At 39.9% G+C, this 25,598-nt stretch overlaps 1 protein-coding gene and 1 pseudogene across 12 annotated transcripts in view; one reads left to right on the top strand and one right to left on the bottom strand.

Annotated features, from left to right (window-relative positions):
• Nucleotides 1-2,267: 2,267 nt before the first annotated feature.
• LOC136163821 (small ribosomal subunit protein eS1-like) lies at nucleotides 2,268-3,017 on the bottom strand (annotated as a pseudogene).
• A 6,065-nt stretch (nucleotides 3,018-9,082) lies between these two features.
• Nucleotides 9,083-25,598, top strand: part of SGIP1 (SH3GL interacting endocytic adaptor 1) — a 230,723-nt gene continuing 214,207 nt past the window's right edge. For 11 of the 12 annotated variants that reach the window (XM_065911406.1, XM_065911402.1, XM_065911398.1 and 8 more), the window contains exon 1: nucleotides 9,457-9,795. In XM_065911406.1, the coding sequence (XP_065767478.1) occupies nucleotides 9,786-9,795 (10 nt within the window). In that variant the 5' untranslated portion in view covers nucleotides 9,457-9,785. Of the gene's footprint in view, nucleotides 9,272-9,456; nucleotides 9,796-25,598 lie in introns of those variants that run through there. The other variant, XM_065911342.1, reaches the window with a different exon arrangement.

The following is a 25,598-nucleotide window of genomic DNA, read 5'->3' as shown; positions in this document are numbered from 1 at the left end:
GAAATAGAAAGTATGTTTCTTTTCTTATAGATTTCTATTGGGCAATGACTAGTAAATAAGAAACAATCTGGAGATAACTTAAGCTAAGCTATATAATCAAAAGTTGATTTGGTTCCTAAAGTAGGAGTTAAAGAAGGAAAGATCCCTGTGTTTGGTTTCCTGGTAAGAATTTGAGTTTGACCTTGAAGAATGACATTTATCAAAATAAAAGCAAGCATTCCACATGAGTGCCAGGAGAAAATGACTAGAGCAGATATTATTGTTATAGAACTAGAACAGATATTATTGAGTTTTGAGAGAGGGACTGCTTTCTTAGCTCACCACAGATTTTACTCCCAAGGCTATGAGAAGTGAATAAGGAAGAGCCACAGCCCTAGAGATCACAATAAGAAGCAAAAGCAGATTTAGGAGGTGTTAAGGGATACATGTGGTATGTGGAGGGTAGGGAAGGGTGGATAAATAGTTTAGAGGTTAGGTAAAAACCTCTATTTCTTTAAAGGTTCAGTCAAAGAAATGAAAATAAAAAGATGAGGTCTAAACTACGGCTATACTTTTAGTGACTAAGATAAAAATAGTAAGAGAATTAAGATCATCAGACTTGAGAAACTCAAGGAACTGTGAGGTAGGTATGCTGGATGATAGAAGAGATGCTGAAGTCATGAAAAATGAGGCCAGGTGGTGAGATAAAGAGGACTGTGATACAGTTGCTGAAGTCACAGAGGAAAACTTGACCTGAAGTTGGTCTGGGGTTGATAAAATAAAAAGAAAAACAACTAACGTGGGAGAAGTAGGCAGGAAGGACCTAGAAGATGTTTTTGGCAATGGCAACAAATGATTGACACAGAAGGTGAAATGGGGAAGTAAGACAATGTCACCCCCTTCTCACCTAGCGTGTTGGGCATGAAGAGTAGGATATGGCAGAGAGAGATGGTCTCCAGTAGAGTGGATACAGAGGAAAGAGAAAATGTATCATTAAAGGAAAACCCGGATTGAGTTTAAGTAAGTTGATGCTAAAGTTTGACGATGGGCATTTTTGTCGACCACTGAACAGAAGATCTAGCCAGAACAATGAAAAGGCTATCAGAAAAATCCAAGTTGGGGAGAAATAAGAATGAAGTAGGGCTGGATAAGGATGGGTCTATAGGATTATCCTATTTGCCCTTAAAAGACAGGTCAAGCAGTTCTTCTTGAAAGCCTTATTTGCCCCCCGCCTTTACCCCAGGTGCCCCTCTTTTGTGTTGCCTTAACTCTGAACATTTATAAATCAGTATCATAATTTTTGATTTGCTTATCTGTCTCCTCCCCTGTGCTATAGGCTTCTTGAAAAGTTTATGTCTTTTCCATTTTTTGTGTCCCCCAAACCTGACACAGTGCCTGGGTATAGATAATTCTTAACAGTTCTTTGTTGGGTGAAGAAATGAATAAATGTGAATGTGGTCATGATATACACCCTTAACACATAACCTCTTAAATTAACTCATCCCGTACTTACCCACAATGTTTGTTACTGGTTTTCTGTCAGTCTCCAGAAGATAAACAGAAATATAATGTGGACCACAAAAGTGAACCATATATATAATTTAAAATTTTCAAGTACACACATTAAAAAGAAGCATGATTAATTTACTAATATATTTTATTTACTCAAATATATGCAATATTATCATTTCAACAAGTAATCAACATCAAATTTATAAATGTGATATTTTAGGCTCTCTTTGTTTTATCCTCTCTTCAAAATCAAGTGTGCATTTTATCACATAATGTATGTGATCTTTGTATCACATCTCAATTCAGACTAGTCACATATCTTTTTTAAAGAAATTATTGAAATATAGTTGATGTACAATGTCACATTAGTTTCAGATGTACAGCAAAGTGATTCAGTTGTATACAATATATATATATATTCTTTTTTAGATTCTTTTCCATTATAGGTTATTATAAGGTATTGAATATAATTCCCTGTATGATATAGTATATAAAATACACTGGGTCCTTGTTGGTTATGTATTTTATACACAGTAGTGTATATATGTTAATCCCAAGGTCCTGATTTATCCCTCTTCCATGCCTTTCCCCTTTCGTAACCATAAGTTTTTTTTCTATCAGACCAAGCACATTTCAGTTGCTAAACAATCACATGTAGTAGTGACTACTGTATCAGACAGTGCCGTTTTAGATTCCAGAACATACCTAGTTCTTTCCTTTGTTTTTTAAACATCACAAATAAGATCTTTTATTTATCATCATTAATTGTCTGAATTTTAAACAGATTCTTGGACTGGTGGCTCATATCCATTAGCTCATTCGACTTTAGCACCTGGCTCATCTCCAGTAGCTTCTCCAAAAATTATCTTCCCCATGACACTCTGGAGTTTTCCCAATTCAAATTTGAGCTTCTTCAGCAATTTTACTTTTCTAACAAAGACATCATGGAGCAGATAAATAGACTGCCAAGCTTTTTCTATGTCTTTTCTGATGCTATCTGAAATCAATTTATTGACTACCTCTTTCAAGTCATTTGTCTGCTCCTCTTGGGTCACAATTTCCATCATCTTCTTCTAGACTTGGCAGACCTGTTGGTGCTGGGCATAGGAGGTCTTCCAAATCTAATTGTTGCATTTTTAGTAAAACTCACACAGAATAGATGAAGCAAACAATATGGGTAGGCTTGACATCAATATGAGCTTCAATCATGATCTGCCATTTTTTGACCAGGGAGTACAGTCTGTCACAGGTAAGAAGCAAGGCGTGGAAATTAGGCAGTTTTTGGAATTACTGAATTACTGATTTAATTACTGAACATCTTCAGTAATTAGCTTGATGATCTTTGAGGTCATCAGATGAGATTTTGTTTCCTTGAGTTCTTGTGACTAGTGTTTTCCCAGTATTTCTTATGTTGAACATAGCTAGTGTTTTCACATCATACCAATCTTAGAAAATGAGTCAACTACATCATTCTTGGCTTCCTTTTTGCTGCCTTCTGTAAGGCACTTGTTCTTGCCAAGCACCATGTTGCTGCTCATCATCCTTTCCCTTTTGATGGCCTCTACACCTGAAGTGTTCCCTGTTTGGATTACTCTCCCTCAAGCTCTTTTAAAGATATATACTTTGGGATATATCATTCACAAAAGATTATACACACTTATAATATGCAAACTGTACATATTCACATATATAGTGTTTATAAACGGTATAGAGATGAACACAATACAAGTTTAGTTTTCGCGCATTTGAAGTCTAATAAATATCAAGCAGCTCTTTGCCATTTGGAAGGGGAAAAAGAGGTATGGGGAGTATGTAGGGTGTCTGCAAAGACCAGGCCTGGGAAATTCCACTGCCTTATTTCAGTCATGTAACTCCATCCAGATGCAAGGAAAACCAACAAATGCAGTCTTCCTGTGTATTCCAATAGAGAAAATGCTGTGCTTAATACATGTCACAATCTTTGACACAATTTTATAATTTTTATCCCTAATTTTTTGGCCAGCATCCATAGAACAGTATTAAGTATTAAATAACAGGCATAATTTAAGTCTTATTTCTGATTTCAATAAAGATGGTTTTCAACACGTCTCCATTTAACAAGATGACAGATTTAGGGAAGAGATTTGCTTATCTCATCATACCAAGGAGCTTTAAAAAATATCTTTCTATAATAGATTTCTATTTATTTAATGAGTGATAAAAGTTGAAATTTATCAGATATGTCCTCAGCAATTGTGGAGATAATAACATAATTTTGCTTTCAATAGCTTAACATTGTGAATAATACTTTAGATTTCTTAATGTTGAATTACTTTTTCTTACCCTTAAGATAAAGTCTAACTTATTAGCATATCTGTAATATATGTATATTAAATATATATAAATACATATAAAGCTTTTGAAAAGCTAGATTTCATTTACTGTTATTTTATGTAAAAGTTTTGCATCAGTATTCAGAAGCAAGATTGAGCTACTTTTTAATTATTTTTTGTTAGATTTTATAATTCACGAATGAATTTCAGAGCTTTATCTTTTTACTTTCTCAAACTGTTAAGGCTTTATCTGAGTGAACTGATTCTTCAAAGAGAAAAAAATTCCACTGTGTTTGGGACAGTCTATATTTCAAGCATATTGCCACCGGGCCCATTAATATTCCCTCTTATCAGTATCATATCTTTATTACAGTTATAACATTTAACGATTTTAATAAGAATGCTTTTACTACTTTCATGCTCTCTTTCTGGCCTTCAGTACACTCTTATCAGAGCAGTCTGCTCTTGTTTACTGCTGCTATATCCCTCAAATTCTATCAAATCAAAAATTGATGTTTTAAAGATTGCCTCTCTGGTTTTCTACATTTCTTCCACTTTAGTGGAGCTCTGATTGTTTACCCTCCCCCTCTTGTAAAATCGCTGATTCTGCTGGTGTGTTCAGTGTTTACTGCTTATCTTTGTCAATGTAAGTCTAGATAGAGCAGTATTCCCAGCTGACAGAAGTTCCTGCAGTACTGGTATAGATCTAGATACGTGGTTCTCTGGGAAGTGATGAACCCAAGGGTGGCAAACGTTTCAGGGCATGTCTTTGTTGTCTGTGGATCAACAAATAGGGCGAGTTCTCTCCTTTTCTGTCCTCCTTTCCCACAGAGAGGAACAGGATGACTATAGGGTCTGCAAGTTGCCCTCTGAATGTAGTGAGTGAGAAAATACGAATAACCTTTCACATATGCTAAATGCTGTGAGTATGGTATCTGAGTCCCTCTGCTATCATGAATCCTTCTGCAAATTTTATCTTAGGTTCGCTGAGTAATGTCTACCTGATGGACACTTTTTGTTTTATAGTTGCTCTCCCAACATTTATCCTGGTAATAGCGCCTTCTCTTCCTTTGACAATGTCTCTTCTATCCCTCCAGTCGTTAGGGGTTCAGATTATTGCTGGTCATAGAAACGTGCCTGTTTTCCTCCTGTGTTTAGCCTTAGTAATGGACATATGACTATGCCCAAAGTAACTTTAGATTTGAATAAGTCCATCATGAGACGTCATCAACCTGGCCTAGTTAATGGGTCCAAAGTTTGAACAGTGCTCCAAACCAGAGTCAGCCAGAGTACTTCCTGGAAGTCTTTTTTGAAGTAGATCTTGGATAGTCAAGCTATGAAGATATGAGCCTGAAGGACTTAAATGGCCAGCTCTCTGATCACAGGCAGAAAAATGAGGAAGCAAAAAGAAGCTGATGGGCTGGGAGAAACAGAGTTGTGAGTACTTGGTTCTGGTCACCTTGCTTCCTGGAGGACTGAATTCCTGCTCTCCCTCAGTGCTTCCCTTACTGGGAGAAAGCCATAAGAGTCCTTCTCTGCCCATGGCAGTTCCAGTTGGGGTTTTTCTTCTTAACAAAGAATAGAAATATACTGAGCATGGGTATACATATTTTCGGCTCCTCACCTGTTTCATCCCATGGAAATCTAATTCTTCAAGGGGGGGCCTTGCTGATTTCCAGAGCTTAGAAAATATTTTCCTTCTGACAGTCACTGAACTGCTTCAGCAGGGAGAGCAAGAGGGACAGAGTCAATGTCGTCCTGAGGTCACTATCTTGGAGCTATATATCTGGGTCCATTTTTAAAAGCTTTCCTTTTGTGTTAATTTCGTTTCTTCCTTTGTGACTCAGTTCTGATTATTTTCTTTCTCTTTCTGAAATATAAGCTGATTTCTGACCCCCACCACATACACACTATAATTGAGAAATAGTGAAGAAATTCAATGTGTATGGTAAATGATATAATAGGATTTGTTGTGTTGTTTTTTTTAAAGTGTAATAGGACTTTGATTCAGTTCAGTTCAGTCGTTGTCGTGTCTGACTCTTTGCCACCTCATGGACTGCAGCACGCCAGGCTTCCCTGTCCTTCACTATCTCCCGGAGCTTGCTCAAACTCAGCACCAACGAGTCAGTGATGCCATCCAACAATCTCATCCTCTGTTGTCCCTTTCTCCTCTCTCCATGCTCTCAATCTTTTCCAGCATCCGGGTCTTTTCCAGCAGTTTGGCTCTTCACATTAGTTGGCAAAGCATCACTAGCATACAAATATTATTTCAGAAAAAAATTTTAAATGTCTAGTGATTTCAGCAATTAAGTTTTTGGGTCTTGGACTAAGTCTTAAGCACTCTCTGAGAGCTTGGTGGGATCTGGGCACGCATTTCCCATCCTGGGTTAGACTCCTGCATAGCCCTTGTACTTCGGGGCAAGTCAGTAATTTGCCTGATCTTTTCCACAGATCCTCTGTCTTCCATTTAAAACTAGAAAAAAGAAAAAAAATAGTTCACTATTATAGCAGCTAGAAATTCTTCTTTGTACTCTTTGATAAGAAAAAGCTATCCTAAGAAGGGATGAAATTGGGGCTACAATCTAAAGTACTTTCTTCTTGAGAAAATAACTTTTTTCCCCAAAAAAACCTATGAAGAAAATTAGAATGTGTAATCTTTTTCTGATAACATACTTGAACAGTTTTTTATTTGAAGCAGAACTTTGCTCATCAGATGCTTTTATAACTGACGGTAATTTTTTTTATAAGCTTGCATAAAGTTTAACCAGTCTTGATACTGACCTAACAAGCTTTACCATACATCCCTTTCTTGTTCCTTCTCTAGCAATCATAACTAGACACTTCTTTTTTCTGTGAACACTCCACTAACCAAAAGAATCTCTGAGTCGTCTTCCTGTCTCTGTTGCTGCTGCTGCTAAGTCACTTCAGTCGTGTCCAACTCTATGCGACCTCATAGACGGCAGCCCACCAGGCTCCTCTGTCTCTGGGATTCTCCGGGCAAGAATACTGGAGTGGGTTGCCATTTGCTTCTCCACTTCCTGTCTCTGGCTAGTCGCAAACAAAACTGATGTGTGCCCACACCAAATCAGAGAAGTTTGTTCTAACACACTGCAAAACTCACATTAGGTGAGAAAAGGCAGGCAGTCTGGGCTTTCCTGGCTCTCCTTTCCCCTTACATCTTTGACAAGGTTGCCTAGCCTTGCACCTCAGGGTCTGCACTTACCTCCAGACTCCATATTAAGACATTTTTCTAATTTAGAGTTTCCTATATTATTCAGTAATCACTCTTCTACACAGCAGTCTCCGAGAACTCTCTAACAACATTACACCTCTGGATGCATCACCTAATCTTTCACTAAGTTGTTCTCTGTGTATGTGGTATAACTCTCAGTTGGCTACGAGCTTCTTTGATGTCTCTGGTAGCCCTTTGGTAGAAATAATCTTAAAAAGACAACATGGAGGGTTTATTATACTCCAGACACAATACTAAGAAATTTACTGGCAAAGTATTTAGGACACTGCTTAGCACACAGTAAGTGATTAATAAAGATTTGTTATTAGTACTATTTATAGTCCTATGAACTTGGTAGTATTATCTCCATTTCACAAATAAGGAAGCTGTGAGTCACAAAGAATTACATAACTTGTCCAGGGTCACAGAGCTCATGAAGTGGCAGAGACAGAACTCGATCTCAGTCTGTTTGACACCAACATCTATCCATATTCTTAACTGCTACAAAACGTTTGGCTAAAGGCTCCCATGCTAATCAATCTGCTTTTTGCAATAATACTATTGCAGTTTTCAGAGAACTGTAAATTGTACTCGAGACTATGTTTTGCTTCAGACTTCTTCCCTCTTTTAAAATTCAACTGCTTCACAGATATAAGGGAAAAGGCATAAGTATTTGTATCTCCTGGAGAGTTTCATTTTGAAATTTCAAGGCCATTGAAATATGTGTCCTTAGGGAGAACAATGAGTTTTTCAAAACTTCTAAGTTGCTAAGGAACTGAGTTTTTCTCGTCTGTTAATATGGTTTCAGTTAGCTCTTCTAGTTATATTTTCTCTAGTAGTTCTCAGCCACCAATAGCTCTCTCATAGAATATTTGCTCTCATAGAAAGAACTAGACTATGTCCATGGTTGGGCAATATCAAAAGTTCATAGGTATATGTATAATATAAATAATTAACAATATTATTGGAGAGTCAACCTTGATGGTGTAAAGCACCTTATTTCCTTTGATGTTCACAAGTGCTCTGGGATGTAGTGGCCTTTCTCCTAGTCATGTTGCCAGACTGTAGAGGTAGAAATGCCCCGTGTGCTGTTGTCTCCCCGGGTTCTGAAGAGGCCTGTCCTTTTTTTCCCATCTCCTTTCTGTCTGCTCCTCCCTCCCAAACTCCGCCTGCCCTCTGCTTCCTCAGCGCTCTGAGGGCTAAGCCTGCTAGAAGGGAACTGAGGATCGCCAGACCCCCTGGTACTTGGGGGCCCTCTGAAAGTCTCCGGGATCCCTAGGGACCAGTCAGGTGACAGAGTCTCAACCCAGCCGCCGAGGTGTCATAACCTTTCCCACTTAAGCAGCAGCACGGCGCCCAGAGCCCATGCCTGGAAGCTGTATAACCCGGACTCCACCCGCCCCTCGGGCCAGGGCTCCGAACTGGGTCCCCCTCCGGATCCCCACTGGAGTGAACGAATGAGCTTGCAGGCCTGCAGATAGATCCTAGAGGCACTTGGGAAAAAAAAAAAAAGGTGTCATTTAGAAGAAAGTTGGGTTTCCGACAGGGACTGCAGGAGGTAGTAGCGGCCACTCTCCACCTGGGAATGCGCGGCGGCTCACGTGCGCGCTGGGCCGGAAGGATGCGCTGGCGGCGGGACTCGAACGCTGCGGCGGAGAGCTGCGCCCCGCGCTCCCCGTGGCGGCCGGCTGCCAGGGTCCAGCGCGGGGGGAGCGGCGCGCACGGCTAGCTGTAGTCCGTTTGAGGCCTCCCTCCCTGCCTGCTCCCCTCTCTCCCGCCTCCCGCCCCAGAAATTATCTCATGCGTTGCCAGTGCGATTCCAGAGCCCCAGTCGGGTGGGTTCTTTTGTTTCTTTGTTTTAATGACAGTTCCCAGCCCTTCGGCATGTCATGCGCGATTAATCCCCTGGCTCTCTTGAAGGCAGCCGGGGTGAAATTTCTTCTGCACCATCCTTTTGGGGATAATTGTTTATGATGTGACGTCAGCCGGATTGATTTTTCTCTCCTGAATGAGAGAGAGAGAGAGTCACAGATGTGTGCGGAGGCCACAGATACTGACATTTGGAATTCCTTCAGGGCAAAGGGAGGTGGGAATGGGAGCTTGAGTATACGCAGCCAAGACTCCAGGCTGCACGGAATTATTAAGAAGTTTTTCTTTAAAAAAAAAATAATATTAATAAGTCCCCTCCGCAGCGAGTCACTTAGGTGCTCCTTTCATGCCCGAGTCCCCGGTGAAGGTGGCGGCGTCTGATAATTAATCTCGGGTACCCAGCCGCTGCAATAGGCTTAAGACGAAGAGGAGGGGCGGGGCAAGTGCGTCACCTGGTGGGGAAGGGGCTGTGCATTCGGTGACAGGCCGGAGGGGATGGGGGTGGAGGGGAATGGGGACGGGAAATAGGTTCTGTGTGCTCTCCCGGGGTATTGTGTCAGGAGATGCGGGCTGGCTACCATGTGACGCGGTCCAGAGCTGAAGGGATTGGCCGAGGCAGCGCAGGCGGTGCAGCTCGGCCGGCTGGCTGTTCCTCTCTCTTTTCTCTCGCAGCATCTTCCTGGGAGCCTGTAGGTGAAGCAGCACCAGCAGCATCCATGGCCTATCTTTGGGGTTAACACTGGTCTCCTTCGGCTTCAGCAGCGGACACAGCAGATCTCTCGGCGGCAGCAGCGTTGCGAGGACTTACGCTGAGACCTGGAATCGTATCCTCCTGTGTTTTTTCAGACTCTTTGGAAATTAAGGAATGCAATTCTGCCACCATGATGGAAGGTAGGATGCTTTCTGCTGTGGTTGACTACCTCCAGGCAAGATTTGGGGAGAACAGCGTTGAAATGTGTGTGCAGACTGTGTTTGTGGCTGGTCTAGAACCCGGTTGCCAGGATGTGCAAACAGAAATGCTGCAGTTTGCTTGCAGCGGACCAGGGCTCAGACTAATGGAATCAAACCACAGGGCTTCTGTTTAGCTCAGAACCTACAGAGCTCCCAGCTCTTATGAGAGAGAAAAACCTAAAGTGCTTGCAAGGAACTGAGATAGAGCTGCCAAAGAGCTTGCAGAGCAGAGAAGTTGGGAGAGAAGATAAGGTTTTCTGCCCTGGGTTCCTGGGACTACACTGATTAAACATTTACAGTGGAAACTTGTCTTCTGAAATTGACAGTAGACAGGAGAGGTCATTGACGGAGTTATCCATGCTGTCATTTTCAATGAACTGTTTAAAATTTTTAAAAATTCTTCTAAGATGTTTTTATCTCTGCAATTTACATCTTGTCTTTGGGGTGAGAGGTTTCATTTTGTCCACAGGTTCTAGTTTTATGGGGCTGTCATTTCAACAGAATGAATGATGTGAGGAAAATATCTGGGACTCTTGTCTTCTTATTTGGGCTCTTATCAGGTTTTTTTTTAAAAAGAATTTTGTGCTTCTTAAATGCGTTGCCTGTGCCATGGTTCTTAGCCAAGTATCAAATTAATTGATTAGCTTTTTGCATTCAATATTAAGTGTAAAGAGGAACTTTCCTGGGGGAGATGTTGTTTAAACTACATTTTATTCTACTAAACTACCCTTCTAAGCTTGACATGGTGACAACCAAGATTGCCTCAGAAAAGCAGCAAGCTGATTAGGAAAGAAGCAGGCAGCCCTACCCTGGCTTTGATTTTCTGCTTTAACACTACAGGATGGTGCAAAACTCCTGGCCTTTCCTAAGATGACAGGCAGAAATTTGTCCCCAGCCTGGATTTCACAATGCAGAATCGAGTGCATAATGGGTCTCAAATCTGCCATGAAAATGGCAGAGAGGCCACCTTTTAAGTCAAGGTCTGTCTTACAGATTTGAAACATTCCTTAGAAATTTACCAAAATGGAATAAGGAGAGAAGGTTGTGGACAAAAAAAAAAAAAAAAAACCAGCAATGTTGCCTATACTTATTTGTCAGAAATGAATTCTTTTTGCTCTGTCTGTCATCATTGTTAATGTGATTTGGGGGAGTGAAGATTTCTACAGTCATGGCCCACAGATTTTAGAAAATAGCCTGAAAAGAGAGATTGGGTATAATTTTGTTATGGAGCCTGGTCTTGTTTGCAAAGGGTTCTTAAGCTAGTTTTTTAAACACAGGCCTAAATAAACTAAGTTTACTAATGATCTAAGATCAAATCATTTTCATTAATTCAAACTGAATTTAACCTTTGAATAACAAAGCAAGACAAACAGAGCATTACTGAGGGAGTTTTCAATTAGAAGATCATGTGCATTGCTCTCTTCAGAAAAAATATGTGTCTACAGAGGTACTAGATTTCTCCAGCTACATTTCATGTAACATTTCTTAATAAATCCACACATTCTGATTAGATTTTAATCTTACACAGGGACGTGGAAGATTTACTTTTTCCTTATAACTATGGACTGAAATTATCTCTGAAGGAAGTAATATTTTTTTATGCTTGTTAATGACTCTTCTGGTAATATTGTCTATTGTGTGATCCCAGAATGTCAGTTCAAAGCCCTGTGATAAGCTTATCTGAGCTGACTACACTGAAAGGAGAACTGTAACAAAGACTTGTGTTGGAGCTGAATTAACACTATTGCTCTGCGTTTGCCAAATTTATCTAATGAAGGATGTTATCTTAGCACTGTTAGGAATTAAAGGTGACACTAGGAATGTGGTTCCCATCCATCAGATCCTTGCAAAAGAAATTGGACAGGTGTTTCCAGTAGCTTAAAAATTTAAATGAAACCAATATTTTTTAATCTACCTATAGTTCCTACTTCAGTGGTATTCAAGACTTATTATCTTCTTGGTTCAATGACCTTAGAAAGGCTGGTGGGAATCTTAACTAGAAGTCCAGTTTGCCTATCAATGGCCTTCCAACTTAGATGCCAGCCTTTCTGCCAATATATGCAAGTTTCTGGTACTGCATCTCACAATTTCACCTCTTTAATGCTCTTACTCTGAAACTGTGTTATAGCAGTTATCATTCCCACTTGACTCTTCCCTAGAGGAAGCTAGACTTCTATCTATCAAAATAGTCTTGGAAAGATAAGAAATCCCCTGAAAGGAACTGAAAATCCAGTCATGGCAGCCGTCTTCCAGACATCAGTGGGCTCAGAGAATGTGTCACCAAGCATCCAGATAGTTAAAATGCTGTCTTTTCTTAATTAGTACATGTGACACACACAATCACACACACACACACACACACACACACACACACACACACACTCATGCATAGTTAAACACACATATGTCATCTGCCCATATACATTATTCTAGAAAGGGAGAGAACTCACATTTGCATTTGTGTGTATGTGTTTTTGGTATTTATTAATGTCTGCTGCTCAGGAAAAGCATGCCCATGGCAACCTTTCAAAGGTGCTTCTCTACTTTGTGTAAAGCTAGAGTAAACAAATGTTCATCAGAATGGCTCATGGTTTACTTTTGTGTTCTCATTTTGATGGAATAGGATATAGGCTCCATTCATTCAATGTCTATTAGAAATTCCAGCCATAGAGGAGCATTGTTATTACCTCTCCACTGGTTCCAGCATCACAGAAGGCAGTGAAATAATCCTGCAGGGACCTCAAGCATGTTACTGGTATTATACTTTGTGGCTCCATGACTCTTTTTAAATATTTTCCTTTCAAAAGTGTATTTTAAGGGACTTGATTTGCTGATTTCTACATTTTTTTGGCAATGGTTAGTATTGGGCCTTTCCTAAAGAATATCTTGTGATGTGGAGCCTTAAGTAGTATGACTATGAAGGGAAAAAGGATGAGCAAAAGGAATTATTAATACTCATAAAGGGTGTGTGTATTGGCCAAGCTTACAGTGCAGTCTGTGTGATTAGAGCAACTGTTCAAGAATTTTGTTGTTTTACATATGTTATTATAAAAGTTTGAAAATGACCTTTTAGCTACCTTTTTTTAAGGTAAGTGAAACTGAGTCAGGGTTTCCAGGGACATTTGTTAATTTGTGAGACAGTAGGGGAAGTTTTCCCTTGCCTGGCAGAACTGGACTAAAAGTGCTGATGTTTTCAGTTCCCTATTCAGACTCTTAGATGTTTTACTGGAAAGAAAAGTTTGGGGGTGCCAACGGTTTCATCCTAAAATAATTTTTAAAGTTAGCAAGCATATTTTAAGGATTCATGGGGTTTAATTGCAAAGTGCAGATTAATTTAATCAATTTTATTGTCTTTATTAGTCACAATAACCTATCAGTAAGTATATTCTGCCCTGAGTGCTTCTGCAACACTTCTTCTAAATTGCAAGAGTAAAAACTAATACATTGAGGTAAAAAAATAGGAGAATAGATTCTGGACCCATGTTCATCACAAAGCTCCTAGTTGTGATCCCCCATAACATTTTAAATATGAACTTTTTCTTTTTGCTTTGTATCCAAGTGGACATGTTAACCTGATTGAAAACTACACCTTAAGTTTTATTGGTTGCATCTGTCTCTCTTTTAAATATGAGTACTCACAGAATCACACTTCTCAATTCCTTGCTAATACCTATTATCTCCAAAATCAATGTTTAGAAAAATTTAAGCAATTCTAGGTTAACTGATCTCCTATTGTTGCAATGAACCTTGTAATGGTAAAAGCTTTTCTTTCCCCTATCTAGAAATGAAGTTTATTTGTTTGGAAAATTCTTTGCTATAATCAAAAAGGAACAAAGCATTTTGAAGCTACAACTGTTCATTTTGTAGTTAGCTAAGAAGGTTTAAAGGGACTGCTTCTCACTTTTCTATCAATTCCCTTCCCAGAAATGATGATGTTATTTTGGAAAATCTTAAGGAAGCATATGAGATTTTAATAAATATCCCATTCCTTATGCATTTTCTCTCCTTCTTAAAGGGCTCAGGGTTGGAAAAAGCCTCCTTTTATGTATAAATTCCCATCTAATTCCCAAGGTCAACTTAAAATCTCTAGAAGAACATGTAGTCTTTAAAAAAAAATTAACTTAGATAAACCATGCTAGAAGACTGTGAATAATTTTCTCTGTTGGATTTGGCACATATGCTATCCATGTTTCAAATAAACAAGTTGCAGGAAGTCAGCAACTAACAGTTTTTATGTTCCTGAGTTTGTCTGTGAAACGGTCACTTGAAACAAATCTTTCTGTAGCAATAATAATGTAAACAGTGGTTGGACTCTCTAAGTCCATCAAAGATTATCTACCTGAAACTCAATATTTGCCATGAAATGTATAAAGGATATGACATTTTATATAGTAGTTAGCCAAAAGAAAACAACGACATTAAATGTATTTTCAGTTTCTAATATTGCTATTTGAGGGAAAGAAGTTTTACTAGAGGACAATGAGGAGATGGAGAGAAATTTCAAAGGGATTTTGGGGGGTATTTTTAGAACTTTTAGAGACTCTCAATGCTGGATTTTTAAATTATGTTCAATTTTACTTTCATAATTGTGGTTTGTGCAGTGCTGTGCTGTTTAGTCGCTCAGGCATGTCCAGCTCTTTGCAACCCCATCGACTGTAGCCTGCCAGGCTCCTCCGTCCATGGGATTTTTCAGGCAAGAATACTGGAGTGGGCTGCCATTTCCTCCTCCAGGGGATGGATCTTCCCAACCCAGCGGTCAGAGCCGTGTATCCTGCACTGGCAGGCAGAATCTCAATGAGCCCCCAGGGAAGCCCGCTTGCATTATGGAAACTCACGAATGGAATTAACAGAGGGAGAAAGATGATTGTAAAGGAGTTACAGGAACTCTGGCCTTCTGTGCTTCATCAAGCTCATCTAGAATGGCACATACACCAACAGCTTTGTTACCTGTCTCAGATTGTCTAGAGCAAATACTTTCCTGCATCAGGGCTTTTGCCCTGCAAGAACACTGTTTTTCAAGCTCATGGAGTAACTGATTCTCTTGTGGTCCCAGCAGTCCTGCCACCTTGTCTGGAGGCCTTCCCTCCCCTCCTTGTCATCCCAAGCTCCCAGACACACACCCTGGGCAGTGAGTCCATCTCAGTCTCCTATCTTTCCTAAGAGCTATTTTTATGATCTGCAGTTGTTTAACAGTATCGGCTGAATCTCTGACTCAGAGGTAAGCTCCATGAGGGCAGGAATTAGGTCCATCATTCCCCTCTCTATTCTTATCTCACAATGCAGAGTGGATGCTTAGATGTTTATTTATTAACTAAGTGAATAAAACCAGATGTAAGTGACTCTGATCACTTCATAGTATACATTGTAAAGTATTATTTGTGGTCTTATGGTGAATATAACAAAAATAAATTCTCAAATCTATATTTTTCCTGGAGAAACAAGATCTATAAATGTGAGATAACTAGGGAAATATACATATTGTGGAGTGCTAATTGTAAGATACAGATAATACCTTTTGAGAAGCCAAAGGAAAGAAATAGTCTATTTGAAAATATGTTCTTGAGTTTGAATTATTTTGGGGATTAGCTCCAAGGAAATGATTTCATAATGGAAAGAGACAAGTTACAGCAGAGCTAGTCAAAGATATTCCCAGAGGCATTGTTGTCAATATCCTGTACATTTTTTCCTTTTTTCTCTCCCTTCTGTTTTCCTTGTATTTTTGCCTTCCTTTCTCCACTTTTCTCATTCTTCAATTCCTCCTTTTCATTCTGGGTTCTATTTCCCTTTCTCTGGCTTATGACCAGATATGAAAATAATGCCTATAGAGCCAGGCATTTGGAATTTGGGAAAGTACTGTAAGTAAATTAATGTGTGTAAACAAATGTAACGTTGTATGACATATTTGTCCTTGCAGTGGCAATGTGATGGATGTGAGTTTTTTAAGATGCCAAATTAGTCTTAACTGGAGAATTTGTGAATCTTAGAAACTCAATATGTTCACTGAATTTGTGCAGATTGGATTTTTTGTTTGAAAGACCATGGACCCAGACATCAGACTTAGGTTTGAGTCTTAAGTGTTGTGACTTCTCGGCTCTGTGTGTGGAGAGGATTACTTTACCTTCCTGGAGTTCTGTTTCCTTGCAAACAAAGTTCGAGCATTGATCTGTCATCCCTCTAGAAATTCCAGTGCTAAGAGTCTCTGGCATCTGCTGAATGATTTGGATTCCACATCTTCACTCCCTCTAAGGTTTGACTTCTAATTGACTCCTCTTCCTCCCACCTCAAAGCATACTTTTCCTGACACACAAAAAATGATTCAGATATATTACTATCTGCTCTTACTGCTTTATTCTTCCTCTATTGTCCTATCGCACATATGCTGCAAGTTTGTTCTGCATCTTTGCTTTTGCTTTGCTGAAAAACAGAAATGCGTTTATACAACTCTCCTATGTAGCTCTGAATATGGAACTATTTATGCATTAAAAATTGTATATTGAATGCATACTAGGTGTTAGACATGGTTCTAGGTGCTAGAGGCTCAATAGTGAATAAAACAGATTCCTGCCTGCACAGAGCTTCTCTGAGAAGACATTTAAGCAAAGGCTTGAGGGAGGGAAGGGAGTGAGCAGTCAAGTAATTATCTGGAGGAACAATCCAAAGTAGCAGCGGGGAGAGCTAGTAAAAGGCTCAGAATGTGGGTAGAACAGCAAGGAGTCCAGTGTGTCTGGAGCAAAGGTCAGGAGAATGTTTAAGAGAGAGACTCAGAGAAGAACAAATAGACACATACCCTTGAGTCCCTTTCTCTCTTTTTTTTTGGTTGAAGTATAGTTGACCTACAATATAACATTAGTGTCTGGTATATATTATAGTGATTCAATATTTTTATGGATTACTCACCATACAAAGTTATTATAATATTATTGACGATTTTCCCTATGCTGTACATTCAGTTCAGTTCAGTTCAGTCGCTCAGTCATGTCCAACTCTTTTCGACCCCATGAATCGCAGCACGCCAGGCCTCCCTGTCCATCACCAACTTCCGGAGTTTACTCAAACTCATGCCCATCGAGTTGGTGATGCCATCCAGCCAACTCATCCTCTGTCGTCCCCTACTCCTCCTGCCCCCAATCCCTCCCAGCATCAGGGTCTTTTCCATTGAGTCAACTCTTTGCATGAGGTGGCCAAAGTACTGGAGTTTCAGCTTCAGCATCAGTCCTTCCAGTGAACACCCAGGACTGATCTCCTTTAGGATGGAATGCATTATATCCCTATTATTTATTTTATAGTTGATAGTTTGTACCTTCACCTATTTCACCTGTTCCCCCACCCCCTTTCCCTCTGGCAACCACTAATTTGTTCTCTGTATCTGTGAGTTTATTTCTGTTCTATTATATCTGTTTATCAGTTTTGTTCTTTAGATTCCACATATAAGTGAAAACAAAAAGTATTTGTCTTTCTCCGATTTATTTCACTTAACACAATACCCTCCAGGTCTACCCATGTTGTTGCACATGGCAAGATTTCATTCTCTTTTATGGCTAAGTAAATAATACCACTTAAGGAGTTCTCCAGGCAAGAATACTAGAGTGGGTAGCCATTCCCTTCTCTGGGGCATCTTTCTGACACAGTGATCAAACCTGGGTCTCCTGCATTGCAAGCAGTTTCTAGATTCTTTTCCTGGTGGCTCAGATGATAAGGAATCTGCCTGCAGTGTAAGGGACCAGAGTTGGATCCCTGGGTAAGGAAGATCCCCTGGAGAAGGAAATGGCTACCCACTCTAGTATTCTTGCCTGGAGAATCCCATGGACAGAGGAGCCTGCCAGGCTACAATCCATGGGGTTGCAAAGAATTGAACATGACTGAGCAACTAACACTTTCACTTTTTTTTCAAGTATTTATCGTATCCTCTTTATTCATTCATCTGTTGAGGGACACTTAGATTGCTTCCATATCTTGACTTTTCTAAGTAAGGCTGTGATGAACACTGGGATGCATGTATCTTTTAGAACTAGTGGTTTTGTTTTCTTCACACAAACAACCAGAAGTGGAATTGCTGGATCCTCTTTAAAGGTAGGAAAGTCAGTTTCCTTTTGCAGAGGTCAGTCTGCCTGGGCCTGTGTTATCCATGTGTCAGGAAACAGGTGGGTACTCAGAAGCCTGTTATTCTGACATTGGTTCTATGACTGTCTTATGATGGTGCCTGTCAGACTCATTCTTCCCCCACAGTTCAGTAAGTGGAGGCATATCATGCTCTTACCTTGGCTAATGGTACCAAGCTCAAAGTTAGAGCTGAGAATTCAGCTACAATTCTAGGCTTGAACGTGTCCATGCAAAAGATAGAGCTCCATGACAAATGATATCAGAATCATAACTACACACCAATTCACAAAAATATTTTGACTATGTATCAGAGACTTTTGTTTCTTCTGAGTTCATATAGACTTCTATTATGTACTAGTATTTTAGGCTTTTTTTAAAAAAGACCCAGAGTGATCCATGTCACATATCTTTAACAAACAGTAGAAGGAAATTATGCTCACTTAGGACATAGGCGCAAGATTGTGTGATGCACAGACCTCAAAGTTTCCAAAATGTTCATTCATTTACCAGGTATAGCTGAAGCTTTTTCTTTAGTCTCAGCTACAATGCTAGGCCCAGTGAATATGACTGAAAAAAAAAGGCAGCTGTAGACTCCCATCTTCAGAAGCTTAGATCTAGTATATAGTAGTACCATATCTTCATGTATGTGTTTTATTCTATACTGTCTCTCTGCGGTATAAATAGGTATTACTATCCTAATTTCAAACAGAAGGCATCCGAGGCTCAATGATGTTGAGTGATTTGTTCAAAGTGACAACCTTACCAAAAGGCAGAACCAGCATTTACGAGCCAATCTTGATTCCTAGTCAAGTGCTCTTTATTTATATAATGCTGTAATTGGAAAATCTGGCTGGTGTCTGAAATTTAGCCAGGTCTCTGGCTGACAAGCCAACAACAGATCATCTGAACTTGACTGATATTTCAAGAGCCTTCTTCAGAAATAAACACGTTAATTTTATTATCAGATTGTGAGCCTCCAGATCAGTCACCATCCTGAAGTCCAGCTAAGCAGGAGTGTTTTAGTCCAGTGAGCTCCTTTCAATGACACTGACTGATTCCTCGAATTTTATCCTGGGAAGGGACATATGATATCACTAGTCCTGTGAACTCTAAACTTTCACAGCTTGCATTCTACAAAACACTTTATCAAAAAGCCTGGCTCCTACTAGAAACAATAGCCCTTTCTCCCTGAGAAGGACAGCTGGGTGTTCACTGAGATTCCGTGAAAGCCTTGGCCATTATCATGAAAGTGTGATGATGTGTGCTACCCTGGAAGATGAACCAATTAAGTCTAGCCTCATTTTGCAGTTGAGGAAACCAAAGCCAAGGGAAACAACCTTCCTGAGGATTTTTATTCTCTATATAAGAGGACAAGTCAAAGTTTACTTTAGTAATGATTCAAAAATTGTGAATAGACAGAGGCTTGGAACCTGTGGTGCCTTTCACGTTCAGAGGTGCTGGGGCTGGCACACAAATGAATGTGTCCCCAGGGCCATCTCTCTACTGAGTACACATACAATGGGCCCATTTGTAGCTTTGTCCTGGGCTGCCAAAGCAGATGCTGTCAGTGAGTTAGGGGTGTGCAAAGGGAAGGGTGAGGACCTGAAAAGACTCTACCTCCCGAATAGTTATGCAACCTTGAATGAGTTCTAGACCTGCTTTGGCCTCACCCTCCCCATTTGTAAGGTAGCAGTAATGCTGGCTCCCGCCCTCAGAGTTGTCATGAAAATCAAATGAGATCATAAACATGAAAACATCGAAAGGGTGTGATGCAAATGCCAGCTTCTTTTTCAGATGGCTGTCTCTCAGATAGGTTGTTACATGTGGGTGGCTTTTGGTGGCTAGGCATTACTGCTTGCTATTTTGCTCGTCAGGTAGATTATTGCTGCATCTCTTTGCAGAGAAACCTTACAGAGTTCCCTCTTCTGTTCGCCATACTGTTAATTCCTAGCATATTCTATAATCCTCTATTCTCAGTGTCTATGTCCAATACTATCCCTTCATTGACTGTAGCAGACATTACTAATCAATCATGGTCATCTTTCTCTCTGGCCTCAGCACTTATCTCTACATCACATTCCAGGGCACCTCTGCCAATTGAGATGATGTCACTTTGCTTTTCCTACAATGAGCAATTTCCCTAAGTTGAAATACAGTGCCTAAAACGAGAATACTGGTGGTCTAGCTGTGCACCCAGTATACCCAACCTTTATAAATGCGCTTAGTGAGTCGCTGAAAAATGACATATGAAAAATTGCCCACAGCATTGGTATATGGTAGCAATGGTAGAAAGTATTCTGTAAGCCCTGCAGCAGGTAGAACCCTACTCCCGTGCTATTGACCTTAATCATTAAGTTTCTCTTAGCCTCATTGTGTCCCTAATTCAAAGAACTGTGTCTACAAAGTAGCCAAGGCAGAATCAGTGTTGGGATTCATTTCCAATTCTTCCTTTCTGACTGCCTCATGTCAGGAGGTCCTCAAGAGCTGTTGATATCCTTCCTGACTCCGTTCTGTCTTTTTTCATCCCCTGCTACCACACCTGACCAGACCTTGCTGTTTCTACCTTCCAATCCATCCTCTTCACAGCCATCAGAGAAGTCACTTTCCTCACTCGCCTTTGATTGTTCCTCATGCTTTAAAGGCAAGGTGCAAATGTCTTTATGTGCTGGGCAACATTTTCACACGTGGGCCACTGTATGCCCTCGTGTCTCATCACCTGGGCCAGACAGGAGCTCCTTGCCTTCTCTTTCCCTTGCATATGCTGCCCATTTCCTTCTCTGTGTGGTGACAGTCTGTTCTGATCATTCAAAGTCAAACAAAAGCAACCCCTTCAAGGAAGGCAGCCTTCCCACATTCTCCTAGGTTGAGGGTGAAGTGCTCCCTGCCCTGTGCTGACTTAGTTCTCAGTTCCCATTCTTCAAGGCCAAGTAGCAGAAGGTTTAAGAGCCCTGACTTTGGAGTCAGTCAGACCTAGGTTCAATCTCATGTGTGTGACCTTAGGAAGTCAGTGAACATGTTCTCTCATCTGGAAAGTGAGAATGATGTACTTAGTCACTCAGTCATGTCCAACTCTTTACAACCCCATGGACTGTAGTCTGCTAGGCTCTTTTGTCCATGAGATTCTCCAGGCAAGAGCACTGGAGTGGGTTGCCATGCCCTCCTACAGGGTATCTTCCCAACCCAAGGATCAAACTCGCATCTCTTTTGTTTCCTGCATTGACAGGTGTGTTCTTTACCACTAGCGCCACCTGGGAAGCCCAAGAGTGGTAATAACTGTGTCTTTCTCATGGTAATTTAATCACATAAAAGTCTTAAGGATTAAACAGAAAGTTCACATCTTGCAATCAGAGTTCTCCAGAGCTATAGAACCAATATGCTGAGAGAGAGAGGGAGAGAGATTTTTAAGGAAATTCTTCACTTGATCATGGAGACCAGCATAGTAAGACCAAAGTCCACAGAACAGATTGGTGGGCTAGAAACTTAGGTAGGATTGATGTTGCCTTGAGGCAAAGTGTTAATCTCTCAATAAATCTTAGTTGCTATTTTCTGTTCATGTAGCTACTTTGTTTGTGCCTTCCCCAAGGACCTAGGACTCTGTCAAAGCTGGGACTGTGTCTTAATCATTTTTGTATCACCAATGCATGGCATGTGTAAGTGCTCAATAAATATCCAGTGAATGAATGAATGAGTCCTGTCAAGGGATCACAGACCCTATGGAGGATATTAAAGCAACCCAGCATGTGGTTACCATGAAAATTAAATGAATTAATACATGTAAGACATTTAGAAGAGTATTGGTCCATAGTAAAGACTTGCACAGCGTTACTCTGTTGGGCACATAGAAGACTTCAGCATGGTTCCTGGATGCCAAGAAGTACCCAGAACTCTGTTCACTCTGCTCTCCCCAGAGCATCCATCTGCTGCGTGGGCTTCCTCTGGCAGAGAGTCACATTCTGGTTCCAGGAGCATGCACTTAAATCTAGTATCTCACACATCCTGCCTCTTTTATTTGTGTTCCTCTCATTTTAAGGAAGACAAAGACAAGGTTTCATTGTAGAAAACTTAGAAAGATACAAAGAAGAAATTGAAATCAACAGTAATCTCATTATTAGAAAATAACAATAAATACCGCTGCCATTTGTTGAGTGTAGAATACAGACTTTGGGAAGAGACAGTCTGAAGCTCTTTAAGCCTCAGCAGTGTCATCAGTAAAGTGAAGGACATAATACCTACTGCAAGATGGTGGAGAATTAAATAAGATTTATATACAGATTGCACTTGGAATTTATCTGGGGTATTAAGTAAGCACTCAATAAATGCTAGCTCTTAGTAGTTTTATAATAAAAATACAGATTTATATCAATTATATCAATTATAACCAATGTGTTATGCTTATACACATAACTTTTTTAGTTTCCATTAGATTGTAATCACCATCCTAGGCGTGGGTATTTGTTAAGAGCATGGGAACTGGAGACAAAGTTCCCAGATTAAAATCCTGATCGCTCTACCCTTGCCAACTATGCTAGCTTAGGAAAATATTTTAACCCCTCTGTTCCTCAGTTTCTTCTTCTATATGAGATAATTCCTAGTGAAAAGGTTATTATAAGGATTAAATGAACTTGATATGTTATCTATAGTTAATATTATTTTTATATTACATGTGATATATGATGTAATTAAAGAATAGTATTTGTTACAGAGTAAATGTTTGATCAACAAATGTTAGCTGTCATTACGACCCTTATGATATTATCTCCAAAGACATTATTTTGCTGGTTGTATAATATTCCATAACATCATACATTATTTTACTGTTTCTTTGGTGTTAGACATTTAGACTGGTAACTGGAGATTGATGAGTGTTTTGAGCTAGAATGGCTTCTATCAAGTCTTATGAAATGGTATGAATTCTTGGCTTTTATTTAATAAGTTAGCTTGGTGAGGCAGTACAAGTTTTGTTTTGGGTTCTAGTCCTGGCACCACCCCAACCAGTAGAGGTGACTTTGTTCTTGTTTAGTCACTGAGTCGTGTATGACTCTGGGAACCTATGGACTGCAGCATGCCAGGCTTCCCTCTCCTTCATCATCTCCTGGAGTTTGTTCAAACTCATGTCCATTGAGTCGATGATGCCATCCAACCATCTCATCCTCTATCACCCCTTCTCCTCTTGCCCTCAGTCTTTACCAGAATCAGGGCTTTTTGCAATGAGGTAGCTCTTTGCATCAGGTGACCAAAGTATTGGAACTTCAGCTTTAGCATCAGTTCTTCCAGTGAATATTCAGGGTTGATTTCCTTTAGGATTAACTGGATTGATCTCCTTGCTGTCCAAGAGACCTTGGGTAGCCATATAACATTGGGAAGAGAAGGCAAAGAGTAGGAAGAAAAATTGATTTTAATTTAAAAATTTCTCACATCTTTTGGCACCGTTCTTTATTAGCTGTGGGAATGAAGCCAAGAATTTGCCAGGTGGGTAGGCATTGGTTTTTTACAGCTTGTTTCAAGGTTCTGGCTATGTACTTGAGCAAGTCACTATCTCTTTATTGTCCCATGTATAGGACGGTAAATGATATGACTTTCCTGCCTTTCTGACTAGGTTATAAATATCAAGCATAAAATATATGTGAAAGTATTTTGAAAGCTACAAATTTTCATATAATGTAGTATTAGAGCTGTTAATACATTTAATATCTAGGAAGCTCTGTCTTCAAGTGAAAGGTTAGATTAGGTAATTTTGAAGGTGCTAACTAGTTTTAAGATTCTGTGATCCAGTACTAGGGTTTCAGAATGTGTCCCTGCTAGAGTTAAACCCTCCCCCTGTACCTTCCACCTTTCAAGCATACTAATGATAGTCTTCATTTCTGGATACCAGAAGAGAAACATCTTTCTTAATTTGGTGAGTTATTTATTTGAACAGGGAATGCTATAGTATATCATTCTATTAAACAGTAAAAATATTATTTCTAATGGTGAGTTTTTAGTTGGGACAATTTAAAATACATTTAAAAGTGTGTCCAACTAAAATCTATGTTGCCTTAGTTACAAAGCCTAATATGTAATTTCAGCAAAGTCTAATCTGCTCAATCTAAGTGCCAGATCAAATTATTTAATGTGGATTTCTTTTCTAGAGTTTTCTGGTATCTTCTGTCTTCATGGCAGCTCACTTCAAGTTAGCACATTGAAGAACAGAGCCCGTTGCTTTCTTGACAAACTTTGACTAAGATATGAAGTGGTGGCTTTGGGATGCTGTGAGGTAGCATCCAGGTATAGTTCCAGGTATGGGTTACAGGTCAACAAGATGTGGAGAGTCCTTGCTCTCATGGAGCTTGCGTCCTACTATGAGAAGACTAACAAAGCAAATGAATAAACAAGAGAATTTCAGATGGTGGTAAAATCAATTGAAAAAAAAGAATCATGTGAAAGAGAATGGGGAATAGTGGTAAATGCTTCTTTGGGGGTCCCAGAAGGCATTTGAACTGAGATACTTCACACTGTGTCACGTGAAGATCCTTCAGGAGTGAGGCTTGCAAGGGTCAAAGACCTAGGAGCTGGTAAGCTTAAGGAACAAAAGGAAAGCCAGATTGGCTGGAGATCAGGGAAGGAGCAGGAAGGAGGCAAGAAAGAAGGAAGGCAAGATTCAGGTCAGGGATGTGTTTATGAGCAACAGAGGCGGATCTAAAATTTATTCTAAGGCAGTGGAAATCCACTGGAGGAGTTTTAGGAGAAGGTCATGCTTCCATTTGTGTCTTTAAACAATTACTGTGGATGTTGGATGAATTTGAGAGGCTACAGATGGCACTCTGGTTTTGGGGAGAGAAGGGCTGTTTTTTGGTTTGGGTTTTTCTTTTTCTTTTTTTTTGAGAGGCGATTGTCTTGCATGTGTGTATGAATAATAAATACTCTGATATAATTTAAATTTTATGTTCATTTTTGGAAAGCTAAGAGAGATTGGAAGGAATTGTGGTGCCCTTCCCCCAAGAGCTTGGTGCTATCCATGCTGAGATCTGAGGGCTCAAAATGAGAATTAATTTGGCTATATTCATGCAACACTTTTTCTAACACAAACGGCTCTGGCATTAGATTTTTTTTTTTCAGAAGCATGTTGACAGGTGAAAAATGGAAGATGTTAAAGATCCAAGTATACCAATGTGTGTGTGGGTGGTTTATGTACTTGTTTTTAAATGACTTTGAAGCACTTCAATTCTTTGATAGTCATTTTGATACTGAATCAGTTTATTAGGCTGACTTTCATCATTGAGACTTTCTTTCCAGGTCAGATCAGAAAGATAGAAGTACTTAAAAGACCTTGCTATTGACAGAGTTTGACCTCTCAGTGTTTCATTGTTTCCTACAAATATTTCCATAAAAACCTCTTCTGTCCTCTCTGAATTTCAATAGCTGACATTCATTAACTAGACTCACCTGTGCATGCCTCCGGCTACATAGCTCTCTCTACCTACCTGCCTGTCCCAAAACTGCCAGTGTTGTCTGCATTTTTCCATTTCTGATGGTGGCACATGTTCCTGTTCCAGTCTTCTTGATACTTAGGACTCTGGTATTCTTTTCTCAGTATTCATAGCAGACAATTGTGCAGGCTTGGCAGTCACACCAGACCTGGATTCAAATCCTGCTTCTGCATCTTA

Source organism: Muntiacus reevesi, chromosome 1 (genome assembly GCF_963930625.1).
Source record: "Muntiacus reevesi chromosome 1, mMunRee1.1, whole genome shotgun sequence".
Classification (NCBI taxonomy): domain Eukaryota; kingdom Metazoa; phylum Chordata; class Mammalia; order Artiodactyla; family Cervidae; genus Muntiacus; species Muntiacus reevesi.
The sequence above is the reverse complement of the archived record's forward strand: the minus strand, read 5'-3'. Positions and strand labels throughout refer to the sequence as shown.